Source organism: Sorex fumeus, unplaced genomic scaffold (genome assembly GCF_029834395.1).
Source record: "Sorex fumeus unplaced genomic scaffold, SorFum_2.1 ptg000006l, whole genome shotgun sequence".
In the NCBI taxonomy this organism is placed as follows: domain Eukaryota; kingdom Metazoa; phylum Chordata; class Mammalia; order Eulipotyphla; family Soricidae; genus Sorex; species Sorex fumeus.
The window spans coordinates 86,910-102,206 of record NW_026606063.1 but is presented as its reverse complement, the minus strand read 5'-3'; the positions used below and the strand labels follow the sequence as shown (position 1 = coordinate 102,206).

Here is a 15,297-nt window from a genome sequence, read left to right as displayed (position 1 = left end):
GCGCCCGGCCGGGGCTGACGACTGTTTAAGAATTTCCTTTGCTTTCTGCGTGTCAGCGAGCACCTGTGCACCACTGCCGTTGCTTTTCACTTCAGTGGGCCAATGCTTCGGAGTTGACTCAGGCTCTTTTTGTAACTCACCCAGCTACATTAGCGCTCTCGGGCCTTCTCGGTCTCAGGAGCTTTTGGGGTCCTGCTGGAGGTGGAGATCTCTGTGAACACAGAGCTCCCGGGGCTTCTCAGCTCAGCTCCACTTTTCAAGACCAGGGACTGTGCTCAGCTCTGTGTGCCAGGGAGGGGTCTGCCCAGGAGGTGCAACCCACCTCTTTATCGCCTCCTACCTGCACTGTTGGAGGTGGTTGACATCTTTAGGAAAATGGAAAGTGTCTGGAAAGCGTGGAAAGTGGAAAGTGTCCATGTGAGGATAAAGCAACAATGTAACTGCAGATGTAACTGGGCAGTAGGGCATTTGCCTTGCATGCCCTGGGATCCAAGCCCAGTGCAGCAAAAATACAAAATGTGGGAGAATAAAAAGAAGAAGAGGATTGTAACACCCAGTACTTCCTCCAGTTGAGTAACTATGCATGTTTTGGACACGTGGGCAGTGAAGTCTTCACTGAACCCCAACCATTCGGAGCCTTCATTTTCCTTTTTTAGGAAGGAAAAAACAGTGATGGCACACAAGCTGTTATTAGAGGTTGATTTGAAATTAAGCCTCTAGGATCCTTATGCATATTCACAATAAGTTCTTGTTTTCACATTTTCAGGATTACATTAACATTGATATTCACAGTAATATCTGAGTCACCAAGTGTAGCACATTTTCATGACATGTTAAATTAGCTTTAGTATTCTGAGCCAACTAATGTGATAATGCTTATCAGTTGCTTAAATGATCCAATGCCCTTAAAATGAAAAGGGTTTTCAGTCGAGTCCAGGGTGAGACTCTTGTCTCCAGAGACTGACTAGTTCTGCAGCATTATCTTGGGGAGCTTTTCCAACTGTCCAAAACAGAGATTGTAACCAAAAATGTCCTGAATTTAAAAAGTGTCTCAGATGGGAAAATGGGTTACATTTGTAAGCAGTAAGTGACCTTGACAAGCTAAGAAAAATTTCTGAGTCAATTCGGGAGTTCACCTGGATCAGGAGAGGCACTGCACATACTGAATGAGAAAGGGTCTCGGCACTTCTGGAAGAAGCTGCACCTGGTCATTTGAGATGACTGAGAGATGGTGAATTTGTCTCCAGTTCTTGGATAGAAAAAAGTAGATTAAAAAAAAAAGGTGATAGTACATCGGGGAAGGTGCTTGGTTTGCATAAGACCAACCTGGGCTCAATCCCTCGAACCCGTAGGGTCCCCCGAGCCCCTCGGGGTGAACTGTGCACATCCAGCTCAGCAAGGGGGGGGGGGTGGTGTGGGTTCAGTCACAGCCTGAAGAAGGGCCAGGGTCGCCCCTCCCAGCTGCTTCTTCACCCTGTGCCGGTCCAGTTGCTGGCCCAGTTCTTCAGCCCTTCAGTCCCTGTAGGTCCTGGCCGGCCTCTGGCGTGGCTCTTTGGCTCACTCCTGGCAGGTTCTGGATGCTCGCTGCCCTCACACAGGAATGCGGAGCCCCGATCTAACCTACTTTAGGGATGGAAACGCTCTTTCCTAGTCTTCCCTTCTCCCCACATGACCTACTTTGCTAGTGGGCAACATCTGAAGTTTTCTGTTCCTCCCCTTTCACTCTCCCTTCTTCCTTCTCTCCCTCCCTCCCTCCTTCCCTCCCTTCCTTCTTTCCTTAGCACCCCCTCCTCTCACGTTCCCTCCCATCCTTCTGCTCAGGGCCACCCCTGGTGGTACTCGGGGGCCACAGGCAGTGTCAGACATGGAATCCCGTCTCCAGCACATGCAGCATGTGCTCTGCCACTGTGTCTTCTCTTGGCCTGTTTCTAATTTTTTTGTTTTTGGTTGGGGAGGCTAGAGGGTGTCTTTAGCTGTCGGCCCTTCAGCACAGGGGCCTGAGGGTGTGGTGTTGCCCAGGTCTGTTGGTGCTGGGGCTGGGGGCTTCAAACACCTGGCAGAGTTTGGAAGACCACGTGGCACCAGAAATTCAGCTTGGGTTGGGAACGTGCCAACCAGGCCTGTGCCCTAACCTATGAACTATCCCCCAACCCCCATTCATGCTTTTAAAAAGTAACTGTTAATGGCTGGGGCGCTGGGACAGTGGGGAAAGGGTTTGCCTTGCATGTGGCTGACCTGGGTTTTATCCTGGGTATCACAATTGGTCCCCCGAACGTCACCAGGAGTGATTTCTGGGTGCAGAGTCAGGGGCAGCATTGCTGGGTGTGACCCCCCCACCCTCTCCCCCAGAGAATAAAATCAGCTGTTAATAGGGTCCAGAGAGATAGTACAGCAGGTAGGGCACTTGCCTGCGTGTGGCCTTCTCCAGTTTGGTCCCTGGCACCATTTATGGTCCCCAGAATCCATCAGGAGTGATCCCTGAGCCAGGAGTCGGCTTTGAGCTTCTGGTCCCACAACCGTGAGAAAGAAAAGTAAAAATGAAACAATGAAACAAACTCTTCACAACAAGCTTCTAAATGAGCTGAGATCATTGATCTACTTAGTGTTTGTTTCATGCAAAGTTGAAACTTAGTTTCCTCAGGGACCATTGGGGCTTCTTTCTGCTTCCTGTTTGTTTCCAGCTGACAGGTTTGAGAGCAATGGTCTGATGTGTCAGGAGCAAGTGACAGTGTGGCCATAAAGTCGCCTTAGATGGCCGTCTTGACAATCCCTGTTTGGCCATGCTTCACTTGGTCATCCCACAATTTGTGGAAACCTCCTTGCCAGTGTGCCTGGCGGCTTTCAGTGGCGATCACTGAGTGCTAGAAGGGCGTGCAGTGTCGTGGGAGTCAGGGACAGGGAGGCTGTGGGTGCTTGGGAAGGGGCACCCGTGTGGCCACCCCAGCCTTTCCTTCCCACTGACCAGAGGGGAGCCAAGAAGGGCTATCAGCTGGGGCCCTGCCGAGCCTCCGAGGAGGGGTGGCTGGGGACGGGGGAACCTGTCTTCTCTCAGTCCCTGTGTTTGTCCACAGGCGGAGAGAGAGCCTGCGGTGTGCACGAGCTGGTCTGCATCCGAAAAGGTGAGGGGCAAGGGCTGGGGGGCGGGGGGAGGGGGCTGGCATGGGGGCATGGGAAGTGGGGGGCTGGGGGTGTCCGGCGGGGATTGGCATCTGGGGTGGTCTCAGGGCTGACCTGTCTGGGTGTGGTGTCCAGCCCGGGGGTTCAGCGTCGCTGCTGTGCGGGGCTGGCCTGCTCCCAAGCTTCGGCTGTAGGGTGGGTGCAGGGGACCGAGGTCAGCAGTGCTTCCTTTCAGAAGGTTCCGGAAGCCAGTACTGGCTGCTTCCCTGCTCTGTTCCTGGACCCCGGAGGGAGGAGGATCGGCTGAGACTCAAGTGTGACCCTCCAGACCACTGCCCCCGTCCCTCTCCCACCACTGTGTCCCCATCCCCCACTCCAGCCCCATCCCCAGCCCCCCGCCCGGGGCTCCTCTGCTCTGTCCCTCTACCCTGGCTCCTGCCTCCCTGTGCCCCTGCCCCCAGCTCTTCCCCCAGCCCCCCATCCTCCTGCCTAGCTGATGCTGCTCGCCCTGGGACCCCGCAGGACGCACACCGCTGCCTGCAGGCCCAGATTTTCCCTCAGTGCGGCCAGGCTGTCGGGGCCGACTCTGGATGGCCGCGAGTCAGTGTTCCACGTGTTCTCGCATGACCGGGTCAGAACCCATGAGTCCCTCACATGATGTGCTCATGGCTCTGCCTGGGGTCTGACCTGGAGCTTTGGGAATGCTGCTGGCTTCTCCTGGCCCAGTGCTCGCAGTGGCCAGTCCCCCGCCTCCACCGGCCCAGCATCCTTGAGTCCATCTTTGGGCACATCCTTGGGAGGCTGGCCAGGCTCTGGGGTGTTGGACATCTCCTCTGTGCACTGCTCCCTGGGGGAAGCCAGGCAGGACAGGGAGGGCATGTCCTGAAGGGGCACAGGTGCCACAAAGGGTAGGGGGGACGGCCACTTAGGGGTCAGAGCTTAGATAGGCCAAAGCTCGGGTCTGAGGACGGGACCCTGCTGAGGCTCTGAGGTGCAGGGCCTGGTCACCCCGGGCTGTGCTGGGCCCTGTGGTCCATCTGGGCAGTGCGGGGATCCAGGCGATACCTAGCAGTATTGGGGTCCTCTGGTGATGAGCTTCTCCTTCCCACAAATATGGGTCCTGGCCCAGGTGCTCTTGGTGACTTGAGCAGGAAGAAGCTGCTCCCCCTGGTTCTGTCCTCCTCTGCTGGCCCCCGGGCTGTGGGCCCAAAGAGCTGGAGGGCATTCTGTGCTTTCCTTTTCCTTTTCTGTGTTAGTTTTTGGGCAGCACCTGACAGTGCTCAGTCAGGACTCACTCCAGGCAGTGCTTAGGGGACCAAATTGGTTGCCGGGGATAGAACCTGGGTCGGCTCTGTGCCTAGCAAACACCCTCCCCACTCTGCTATCACTCCAGTCCTACTTTTCCGTTTTCCTTCTCTTTATTTCAGTGTTTGGGTCACATCCGACTGTGCTTGGGGAACCTGGCGGTGCTAGGGACTGCTTGGGAGAACCCCTTCCTCCAAAAAGACGATGCTGTGTTTCCTACCCATTTCCTTTTTTTTTTTTAAATTTTTATTTGAAAATGAAACACCATGAGGTACTGTTGTAGACTTCCTTCTGAGTGAGGAAGATGCTGGCAGGACAGTTGCATTAACTGTAGGTCCCTGGCGCCATCTAGTGGGTAATAGGAAAATCTGCTTGAAAAATCACTAAAACACTCAGAGATGTTTTTTGTTGTTTTGTTTTGTTGTAGACTGAATTAGACACTTGAATGAATGTCTGGGCTTAAAATGTCCAAGTACGGTTTTTACATATTTATGTTTCTGGTGTTGCTTCTGGAAGGTGTGTGGGGAGCAACTTGTTTTGGTTTACATAGAGCTCGAGCGTCCCAGCCCCTCCTGGGAGGGTCCTCACAAGAGAAGCCCGGGAGGAGCTTCTGTCTTCAGGAGTCTGAGCAGGAAGCACGAGGCCGAAACTGCTCCTTATGTGCTTGATTAGAGTCTGGTTTCCCTTTATTCCCGTTCTCTGCTCAAGATTGATTTGGGCTTTTCGTAGCTGATATTGAATGAGATTTCAGTATTTTCTGGTGCTTGTCTTCTGTGGTTCATCGAACTTCATAAGGAGGGGACAGGGTGCCCCATGGCATCAGCCTCACTGAGGAACGTTTCCTCTGGAAGCATTTGCTCACTGAGATCCAGGCATGTCACAGGTCACTGCTGTCTGTGCCTTTCCTCCACGGCACCTGGAAGGCGGTGATCCATGAGTATCAGCATCCATGCTGACTTTTTTGTTCCTTTTGTCTGAAACCTGGAGCTCACAGCCCGGGTAGATTCGGACACAGTCCTCCAGTCTTGCATCATTTATTTCCACATGAAAATTTCAAGGCACTTTTTATTTGTGGAAGTAACTGAGATGTCGTGAAGGGAAACTGGAGGTCTCTATGACGCTTTGGTTTTCCTTCATTGTTCTCTGGGAATACGCTAGACACGTTCTCCTGGTGGATCCGAAAGGGAGCAGAGTAAATGGGATCTCCTGACCATAATCCCGGGAAAAATGAATTAGGACTTGGAAAATGAAAGCAGGAGTGACCTGGCTAGTGGAGGTCGACTGTTATCCTGTTCCCGTGAGGAAGGAGATGAATTATTGAAGGTCTTTCCTGAGGGTAGACAGTGACTGGTGGCTTGTGGCACTGCTCAGCCCCACTCACTCAGATGCAGACTGTAAGTTTTCTTTTTATTCTTCTTCAAAAAAACTTAAAAAACAGAGGCACTTTTTGCTTGATTTTGCATTTCAAATAGATAGAACAGTTCTGTAAAACTTATTATTTATAATGAATATTTTGATATTTTGATCCAAATAGATTGCACAAATAGTGAGAAATTTATTGGTTTAATCTATACCTCCCAAGGGGGCCAGAGCGATAGCACAGCGGATAGGGCGTTTGCCTTGCACGCGGCTGACCTGGGTTCGATCACTGGCATCCCATATGGTCCCCCCAAGCACCACCAGGAGTAATTCCTGAGTGCAAAGCCAGGAGTAATCCCTGAGCATTGCTGGGTGTGACCCAAAAAGCAAAAAACAAACAAACAAAAAAACCCCCAAAATCTATACCTCTCTTATTTTTATGTTTTTGTGTATATTCTAGCATGATTATTAGAAGATTTTTGTCATATAGATTTTTTTGGGCAGGGCTTTGGACACCTGTAGGGCTCAGGGGCTCCTCTCAGCTCTGTGCCTGGGGTGCTCCCTGCAGCGTGGGGCGGGGAGCGGGCGTGGTGCCAGAGATGAAACTGAGTCCGCCTCAGACAAGGCCAGCACTCGTCCACACCTCCTGTGCTCTCTCTTGCCCCCGAAGATGTTCTTCCTGTTCAAAGAAGAAAGCAGAATCAAGTGATCGCTTCTGTTGACGCCCTCACAGCTTTGTACTTGCTTTCTCCATCACAGAGTCTAAGATGGATTTTTTTTTTTTTTTGCTTTTTGGGTCACACCCAGCGTTGCACAGGGGTTACTCCTGGCTCATGCACTCAGGAATTACTCCTGGCAGTGCTCGGGGGACCACATGGGATGCTGGGAATTAAACCTGGGTCGGCCGTGTGCAAGGCCCTACCCGCTGTACTATCACTCCAGCCCCCTAAGATGGATTTTGCCGCCATGACTGAGGCTTGTATTTCGACAGAACTGTCCTCAGACATTTCCCCTCACACTCATTTCTGAAGAGCTAATGGGTGAGCAGTGAAGCGGGATCAGCACAGGTCAGACGAGGCTGAGCCTTGGCTCTGCAGGACTGTCCTCTGCTCAAAGAGACCCTGTTCCTGTCTGCATCACTCTCCTGTGCAGGCCAAGTCACTGTGTCTGCCTCTCTTCCTGCTTTTCTGAACCTGATGCCCAAGATCTGCTATTGGTACAGGCCAATGCACAGGGCTGCCACGAGTGTTCTGGGAGCTGTGTTGGAGGGAAGAGGCTAGTGCAGGTGACCATCAGTGTTTTCATTCTGAGGCCGCTGGAGCAGCCTAGGACTCTCAGGCAGAAAGGGAAAGGCTCATGGAGTTGTGTTTGCTGGGGGCCATGCCATGGGTGCCCACCTCCATGGCCTGGCTCTCTGAATGTTTCATGTTGGAGTTGGGTAGACCAAAACTCTGGGTTCTGAGTCTGAATGTCTAGATACTTCTCCGGGTTTCTGGGCCCATGTCTGGGTGTCTGGACCCATATCCAGGTGTCTGGATTCCTGTAGTGGTATCTGGGTGACATATGGGTGTCTGCGTAGTGTCGGATCTGGTGACGTCTGGGTATCTGGGTGACATCTGGGTGTCTGAGTGAGGTGGACTATCTCAATCTGGTACAGATGCAGCTGTTTCCTGGATATGCAGAAAAAGTAATTCCTACTTCTTATGTGCAACTTCCTAGACAAATGTGAAAAAAGGGGTTTCTGAAGATCAGAGAGTGGTTCCCCGAGTCGGAGAGTTGTACCCATGGTCAGAGAGTTGTTTCCATGGCCAGGGAGTCCGCAGGGTCAGAGAGTTGTTCGTACAGTCAGAAAGTTACTCCCATGGTCAGAGAGTTGTTCCTACAGTCATAGAGGTACTCCCAGGGTCAGACAGTTGTTCCTACCGTCAGAGAATACTCCCACTGTGAGAGAATTGTTCTTACCGTCAGAGAGTTACTCCCATGGTCAGAGACTTGTTCCTACAGTCAGAGTTACTCCCATGGTCAGAGAGTTGTTCCTACAGTCAGAAGTTACTCTCACGGTTAGACTTGTTCCTATGCTTAGAGAGTTACTCCCATGGTCACAGAGTTGTACCTACGGTCTAAGAATTTCTCCCAGGTCAGAGAATTGTTCCTATGGTCAGAGTAACTCCCATGGTGAGATAGTGACTCTCATGGTCAGAGAGTTATTCCTACAGTCAGAGAGTTACTCCCATGGTCAGAGAGTTGTTCCTACAGCCAGAGATTTACTCTCGTGGTCAGAGAGTTGTTCCTACACCCAGAGAGTTACTCCCATGGTCACAGAGTTGCTACTACAGTGAGAGAGTTACTCCCATGGTCACAGAGTTGTTCCTACAGTGAGGGTGTTGGTCTTACAGTCATGATTAGAGTTGTTCCTACAGTCAGAGTTATTCCCATAGTCAGAGAGTTGTTCCTATGGTCAGAGAATTTTTCCTACAGTCAGAGAGTCACTCCCACAATCATAGAGTTATTGCCATGGTCAGAGATGTGTTCCTATGGTCAGAGAGTTACTCCCACGGTCAGAGAGTTGTTCCTGTGGTCAGAGAGATACTCCCATGGTCACAGAATTGTTCCTGCAGTCAGAGAGTTACTCCCACGGTCAGAGAGTTGTTTCTATAATCAGAGAGTTACTTCCATGATCAGAAGAGTTGTTTCTACAGCCAGAGAGTTACTCCCATGGTCACAGAATTGTTGCTGTGGTCAGAGAGTTGTTCCTAAAGTCAGTGAGTTACTTCCACAGTCCGAGATTTGTTCCTACACTCAGAGAGTTACTCCCATGGTCAGAGAGTTGTTACTACAGTTAGAGAGTTATTCCCATGGTCAGACAGTTGTTCCTGCAGTCAGAGAGTTACTCCCACAGTCGGAGAGTATTTCCTGTGGTCAGAAAGTTACTCCCACAGTCACAGAGTTGTTTCTACAGTCAGAGAGTAACTCCTACTGTCAGAGTTGTTTCTATGCTCAGAGCGTCACTCCCATGGTCACAGAATTGTACCTACAGTCAAAGAGTTTCTCCCATGGTCAAAGAGTTGTTCCTGCGGTCAGAGAGTTACTCCCATGGTGAGAGAGTTATTCTCATGGTCAGAGAGTTATTCCTACAGTCAGAGATTTACTCTCACGGCCAGAGAGTTGTTTCTGCAGTCATAGTGTTACTTCCACGGGCACAGAGTTGTTCCTTACAGTCAAAGGATTACTCCCATGGTCAGAGAGTTGTTTCTACAGTCGGAGAGTTACTCCTATGGTCAGAAAGTTGTTCTCATGGTCAGAGAGTTACTCCTACAGTCAGAGAGTTACTCCCACAGTCACAGAGTTGTTCACACAGTCAGGGATTTTCTCTCATGGTCAGAGTTGTTCGTACAGTCATAGCATTACTCCTATGGTCAGAGAGTTGTTCCTATAGTCAGAGAGTTACTCCCATGGTCAGAGACTTACTCTCCTGGTAAGAGATTTATTCCTACAATTAGAGAGTTACTCTCACAGTCAGAGAGTTACTCTCACGGCAAGAGAGTTAGTTGTTCCTACTGTAAGAGAGTTACTCCCACGGTCAGAAAGTCGTTCCTATAGTCAGAGAGTCTCTCTCATGGTCAGAGATTTATCTACAATTAGAGAGTTACTCCCACAGTCAGAGAGTTATTCCCCGGTAAGAGAGTTGTTCCTATACCAAGAGAGTTACTCCCGCAGTCAGAGAGTTACTCTCATGGTCAAAGAGTTATTCCTATGGTCAGAAAGTTACTCCCATGGTCAGAGATTTGTTCCTACAGTCAGAGAGTTACTCCCACGGTCGAGAGTTATTCCTACAGTCAGAACATTACTCTCACAGTCAGAGAGTTGTTCCTACCGTTAGAGAGTTACTCCCATGGTCACAGAGTTGTTCTACAGTCATAGCATTATTCTCATGGTCAGAGAGTTCTCACAGTCAGAGTTACTCCCATAGCCAGATAGTTGTTCTCATAGTCAGAGTTTTTTTGGTGGCCAGGGACTTGCTCAGGGACTTTTTTCTCAGCATTCATGGACTCCGGAGGCAGTGCTGACCTGGCCAAGCACCAGGGACTCTGAATGTCAGGTTTTGGGACATGGGGGATTCTAGTAAGTCCGAGAGCCCTCTCCCTGCTCTCCTCTGAGGCTCACCTCCGTGTCTGAACTGGCTAAAGTGAGGTTCCCCCAAGAAGCTCTAGGACTCCTTGTGCCTGAGTTAGCTGTAAGTCTGTGCATTCTGTCACTTTGGCTATCAGCTGAGGCCGCTTTTCCCTTTTATTCTTGGTTTTCAGGTCACACCCAACGGTGCTCAGGGCTTATTCCTGGCGCAGCGCTCAGGGATCACTCTGGCAGGGCTTGGGCAGTGTGGTGCAGTCACTCCTAGAGAGTACATTCCTGGTGGTGCTGGGGCTTGTCAGAAAGCAGAGAGAGGCTGTAGGGGCCCTGAGGGGCAGAAACAGACACCCTCATTCTCACCGATATGATCCAGTCACTGGCTGCACAGGGGGCCTGTCCCCACTGTCCCCAAGACCCGGCCTATAACTGGGGGTGTGGGGAGACAGAGTAAGTGCTGCTGAATGAACCGGGCAGCTGGTTGAACCGTTGAGTGGGCCTCTGAGCACCGAGAGGTCGGGGTTCGTGCGGGTGCTCACCCTCTGCCCTTTCCCAGTGTCCCCAGAGGCAGTGGCCGTGCTGTCAGCCATGGGCGCCTTCATCGTCTTCATGCTGCTGCTCTTGGTCTACATCAACAAGAAGTTCTGCGTGGACAGCGTGGGCGGCTTCCCAGAGTCCGGCTCCAGCCACAGCACCAGGCACGGCTCGCAGGACAAGCTCTGTGAGTAGCCACATGCCCACAGGCCCTTCCCCAGCCCAGAGCCAGACACGGGTGATGTAGGTGTTGATGCCAGGACACAGCCCTGAGCACTCTCCAGAGGGCCCAAGGCCATGGAAACCACCCTCCCTCCAACTCCTGGCTTCTTACTGCTCAGAGAAGCATTTCCAAAGGCACTGGGGTACTGGTCCGTCTGAGTGGAGTACAGGGCCTCTCTCCAGAGCCAGGTGGCCTGGAGCCAGGCCTGCCCAGGGCAGGTGGTCTTCCTTCTCCTCTGGAGAGGGAGGAGTGTCACAGTGCCAGTTTGCTCCTGCTGTCACGGCCCAGGGTTTGGTTCTAGAGGGCTGGAGGCCACAGGCAGGAAAGCACATGGAGTACATCTGGTCTGACAGCTGGGCATGCGTGCCCACGCCGAGGACATGCCGCTGACTCTGTCACCTTCAACTTGGTCTCTACAGGCTGCTGGGTTCCCCTGGGGCGATTCTGCTTCCCTCTGCCTGCCCCTGCCTTCAGCCCCACAAAAGCCTTTGTCCTATGGCTGATACCACTTTTGCTCGAAAGGCCCTCCCGTTGATCATCGATTTGCTCGAGCGGGCCCAGTAACGTCTCCATCGGAGACTTTGTTGTTACTGTGTTTGGCATATCGAATACGTCACGGGGAGCTTGCCAGGCTCTGCCGTGCGGGCGAGATACTCTCGGTAGCTTGCTGGGTTCTCCGAGAGGGGCGGAGGAATCGAACTCGGGTCGGTCATGTTGGCTGCGTGCAAGGCAAACGCCCTACCGCTGTGCTATCGCTCCAGCCCACTTTACTCTCTCATTATCAAGGGCCTCACAAAATCTTGGGCTACTTACAGGGCAGAAGTCAAAACTCAGAAAATTGAGAAAAGTTTTGGGGGTTATTTGGGAATGAATACGTATATTTTCCATGAAATAACTGAAAAAAGTCAGCAATAATCCTATAACATGTTGCTGTAAGTAATGTGCTTTATTTAAATAACGAAAACAAAAACAAAAAGCACCTTCAGGGACCAGAGAGAGCACAGCTGGGAGGGCGCCTACCTTGCATGTGGCCAACCTCGGTCCCATCCCTGTACCCCATATGTTCTCCCAGCTCTGCCAGGAGTGATCCCTGAGCACTGATACTCCTACCCCACCCCCAACAAAACCTCAAAATAACCAAATAACCCTCTGTGTTAATAAAGAAAAAAGATTTGGTGAAAAAGACCACATCGGCCTTTGTCTCTGGATGTCCCCCGGGAGGGGCTGTGGGCCTGCTGGTGCGCCCGGGACCCTCCACGAACAGAGGCGTGAGTGCCTTGGGTCCGGCTGCTTCTTTCCTGACCTGTCTCCCTGTCGCATCGTGGCAGGAGGCCCCTGCCCCCGCGCCCTCCGCCTCCCCACTGTTGCAGGACTGGGCAGAGACACTGGTGTTGTGTGCAGGGAGGGCCCCGTGCTGGGTGTCCTCCGACCCCTCTGAACCCTGCACAGACACACAGACTGTCGCCAAGGGAACAGAGGCCGTTGTTAACACCCCTTTTATGCTTCTTGCAGGTGTAGAATTAGAAAAAAGCCGGCAGCATTTGAGGGGAAGTTATGGTCTTGCTGCTGTTCCCGCAGCTCTGGAGTAGGGGGTGTCCACCGCGCAGCCTGTCTGGGCCCCCCCGCCCCCAGCCTTGACCTGGCGAGCACTGGCGTGGGGCTGGCACGCTGGTCGCCTCAGCTGTACTGCGGGGCCCAACTCCCCATGGCTTTCCTCGGGTCCTTCCAGCAGAGCCTGCCGTCCATGTCCTCACTGGTGGACAGCCTCGGTGGGGCTGTGGAGGGCCTGAGTGCTGCCGTGGGCCAGGCCACCGGGGCCTTTGCCGACTCGCTGGCGGAGCGGGTGACAAGCCTGGTGAGTGGCCTCCAGGTGGCTCAGGAACAGGGGTTTGCAGCAGACAGGGCCACCAAGACCCCTGAACCAGCGGAGGCAGCCCTCGCCGATGACTCTCTGCCTGAGCTCAGGGTGGGCCATGCCCACCCCCACAGCACCCCCCTGCCTTCGGATCCAGGCGTGAGTGAGGGCAGCGGGCAAGACAGTGGCCACCCTGGCATGGGCCTGCGGGCTGTGTCAGGGGTCCCCCATGACAGCGGAGCTGAGGATGCAGGCCACAGATGGATGAGACATCCTAAAGGTATCAGACATGGGGACCCCAAGGGCCGCTGGGGAGGACATGCCTCTCCAGCACCGCCAGCCGCCCCAAGAACTCAGTTCCAGGGACGAGTCAGAGGCCATGGACCCGAACCCCGCAGAGCCAGAGGGGACAGAGGGACCAGGACCACGGACTTCGACAATGGCGGGGCTGTGGAGAAGGGGACAGCATGGGGCGGAGGTGACGGTGTCCCGGAGAGAGTGCCCAATGCAGGTGAGGCCCTTGTGGTGGGCGCGGCAACTGCCCCTCAGGCCTGAGGGAGCAGCGCGTGCTTTCCGGCCTGTCCTTCTGCCTCCAGCTGGACTCTCGACCCTTCTCTCTGGATGACACTTTCACATACTTCTCCCCACCCTTCTCTGTCCCCTGCGGACTCGCTGTGCTCCCCGTTCCGCGGCTTTGGCTACATTTGTTCCTCCTGTGCTCTGGATCATGGTCTGAAAGTGTTTGCTTGGAACTTTTGCCAGAAGAGAAGAAGGGCTGGATTAGGACCCCAGCGTTTAACTGGTTGCTGAGCTGCAAAATCTTAGTTTGAAAATGAATATTCCTCCGAATATTTCTCTCTCTTTCTCTCTCTCTCTCTGGCATTGGGCCACACTCAGGAATCACTCTGGCACTGCTGGGGGACCCTGTGCAGTGTTGGGGACCAAATCCTGGTCAGCCACATGTAAGGCCCTCACCAGCCCTGTGCTCTGCTCCCCAGCCTCCTTGATCTCCGCCTTCCTGCACACCAACTGTGCCTGGTCTTCTTAAGCAGTTGGCGTCCTGAGGGGGAGTGTGTCTGGTGCCCTCAAGGGTTTGTAAAGTCTGCCATTTCTAAGCAGCGCCTGACCCTTATGCCCTGCGTCTCTTCGATCTGCCCTCATCAGAATCTAGACAGAATGATCTGTGTTTTCCTCGAGAACCATATGGAGATGGGTGGCAGAAGCAAGCCCTGGTTATTCGGGAGTGTTCTCAGACTCAAGGTGCCAGCCCCACAGCTGGTGACAGTCAGTGGCTGTGTGGCTTGAGAAATGGCATCATTCTCTCCCCCCGGAAATCCTCCTCATGGCCACTTATTACTCATAGGATCTGAATGGACGCAAACAACGGGGTTTTGTGTGTAAAATACACACCAAGGATTTTTGTATGAACTTCGAGTATCATAAAATAGAGCAACAGCAAACCAAAACACTGAAGCCCAAAAGTGGTGGCCAGGAGGGAGTACCCAACCCCCATAACCACTCTTTTGAGTGCACCCAAGGTTCAGTGCCAGGTGGGCCAGGTCCACCCAGAGGGACCTAATGTTTGGAAACGGTCCATTTGGGCACATTTCGCCCAAGGATTTTGGCGTGTCAGGCTCTGTATCCTTTGTAGGCTGGATTTAGTTTGGAAGCCTTGTTAATTGGGAAAAAACAAATAAAAGAAGAAAAAAAGATTAGTAGATTTACGAATGGATTGGGCTGGAGCAATAGCACAGCGGTAGGGCGTTTGCCTTGCACGCAGCTGGCCGGCCGAGCCGGGTTCAATTCCTCCGCGATTCCTCCGCCCCTCTCGGAGAGCCTGGAAAGCTACTGAGAGTATCTTGCCCTCATGGCAAAGCCTGGCAAGCTACCCATGAAGTATTCGATATGCCAAGCACGGTAACAACGAGTCTCACAATGGAGACGTTACTGGGCCCGCTCGAGCGAATCGATGAACAACGGGAGGACAGTGCTACGGGACAGTGCTGCAGTGCTATGAATGGGTTATTTTATTCAGTTAATAGCAATGAGCAGATGAGGCATGTTAAGTAGTTTGCAAGTACCCTATGAAGTTCTCGATTTTGATTTGATTTGTCTTCATCGAGAAGTATACTGGGCATTAGAGAGGGAGCACAGTGGGTCACTTGCCTTGCCTGTGGCCAACCTGGGCTGAGTCTCCAGCACTCCATATAGTCCTCCAAGCCCTGCCAGGAGTGATCCCTGAGTGCAGAGGCAGGAGAAGCCTGAGCATCACCTGGTGTGGCCCATATACTCCCAAACAAAAGCGAACAGAAGGAAGATGCGGTGACCTCAGCCAGGCCAACCTCTCTCCAGCCAGGGCGACCTCTCTCTCGAGAGACCCGAGTCCAAAGGCCCCCCACCTGCCTGGGCGCTGCTCAGTCCCACCTGGTTGTAGGTGGGTTTGTGCTCTGGGCGCAGACCATGATAATGGTGCTTTAGAAAGTAACATCCAAGCACTGTTGTTTATCTCTCTCTTCCGACCTTCCTCCTACGTGAGATTTAGGCATGTTTAGGTAGATTTTTCCTGGTCATTCCACTTTCTTACACATGACAGGTGATTAAGTGTGGTGTGCAGCCATTCAGGACGCTTGTCATGCGCCCATCCTTGCGCTCATGTAGTGTTTGGAATGAGAATGTCAACTTTCCACCTACTTTGGCATACAGGTACTCTACATGAGTGCTCACCTAAGTACCTCTAAGTGCTCAGCACTTGTGCTGGGGGCCTGCACACTGTCTCCAG

The 15,297-nt window shown here is 52.7% G+C and overlaps 1 protein-coding gene across 2 annotated transcripts in view; it reads left to right on the top strand.

Annotated features, from left to right (window-relative positions):
• Positions 1–15,297, top strand: part of SYT14 (synaptotagmin 14) — a 44,670-nt gene that overhangs the window by 3,849 nt on the left and 25,524 nt on the right. For both annotated transcript variants that reach the window (XM_056124529.1, XM_056124521.1), the window contains exons 2-3: positions 3,072–3,119; positions 10,463–10,627. In XM_056124529.1, coding sequence (XP_055980504.1) covers positions 3,072–3,119; positions 10,463–10,627 — 213 coding nt within the window. The remainder of the gene's footprint in view (positions 1–3,071; positions 3,120–10,462; positions 10,628–15,297) is intronic.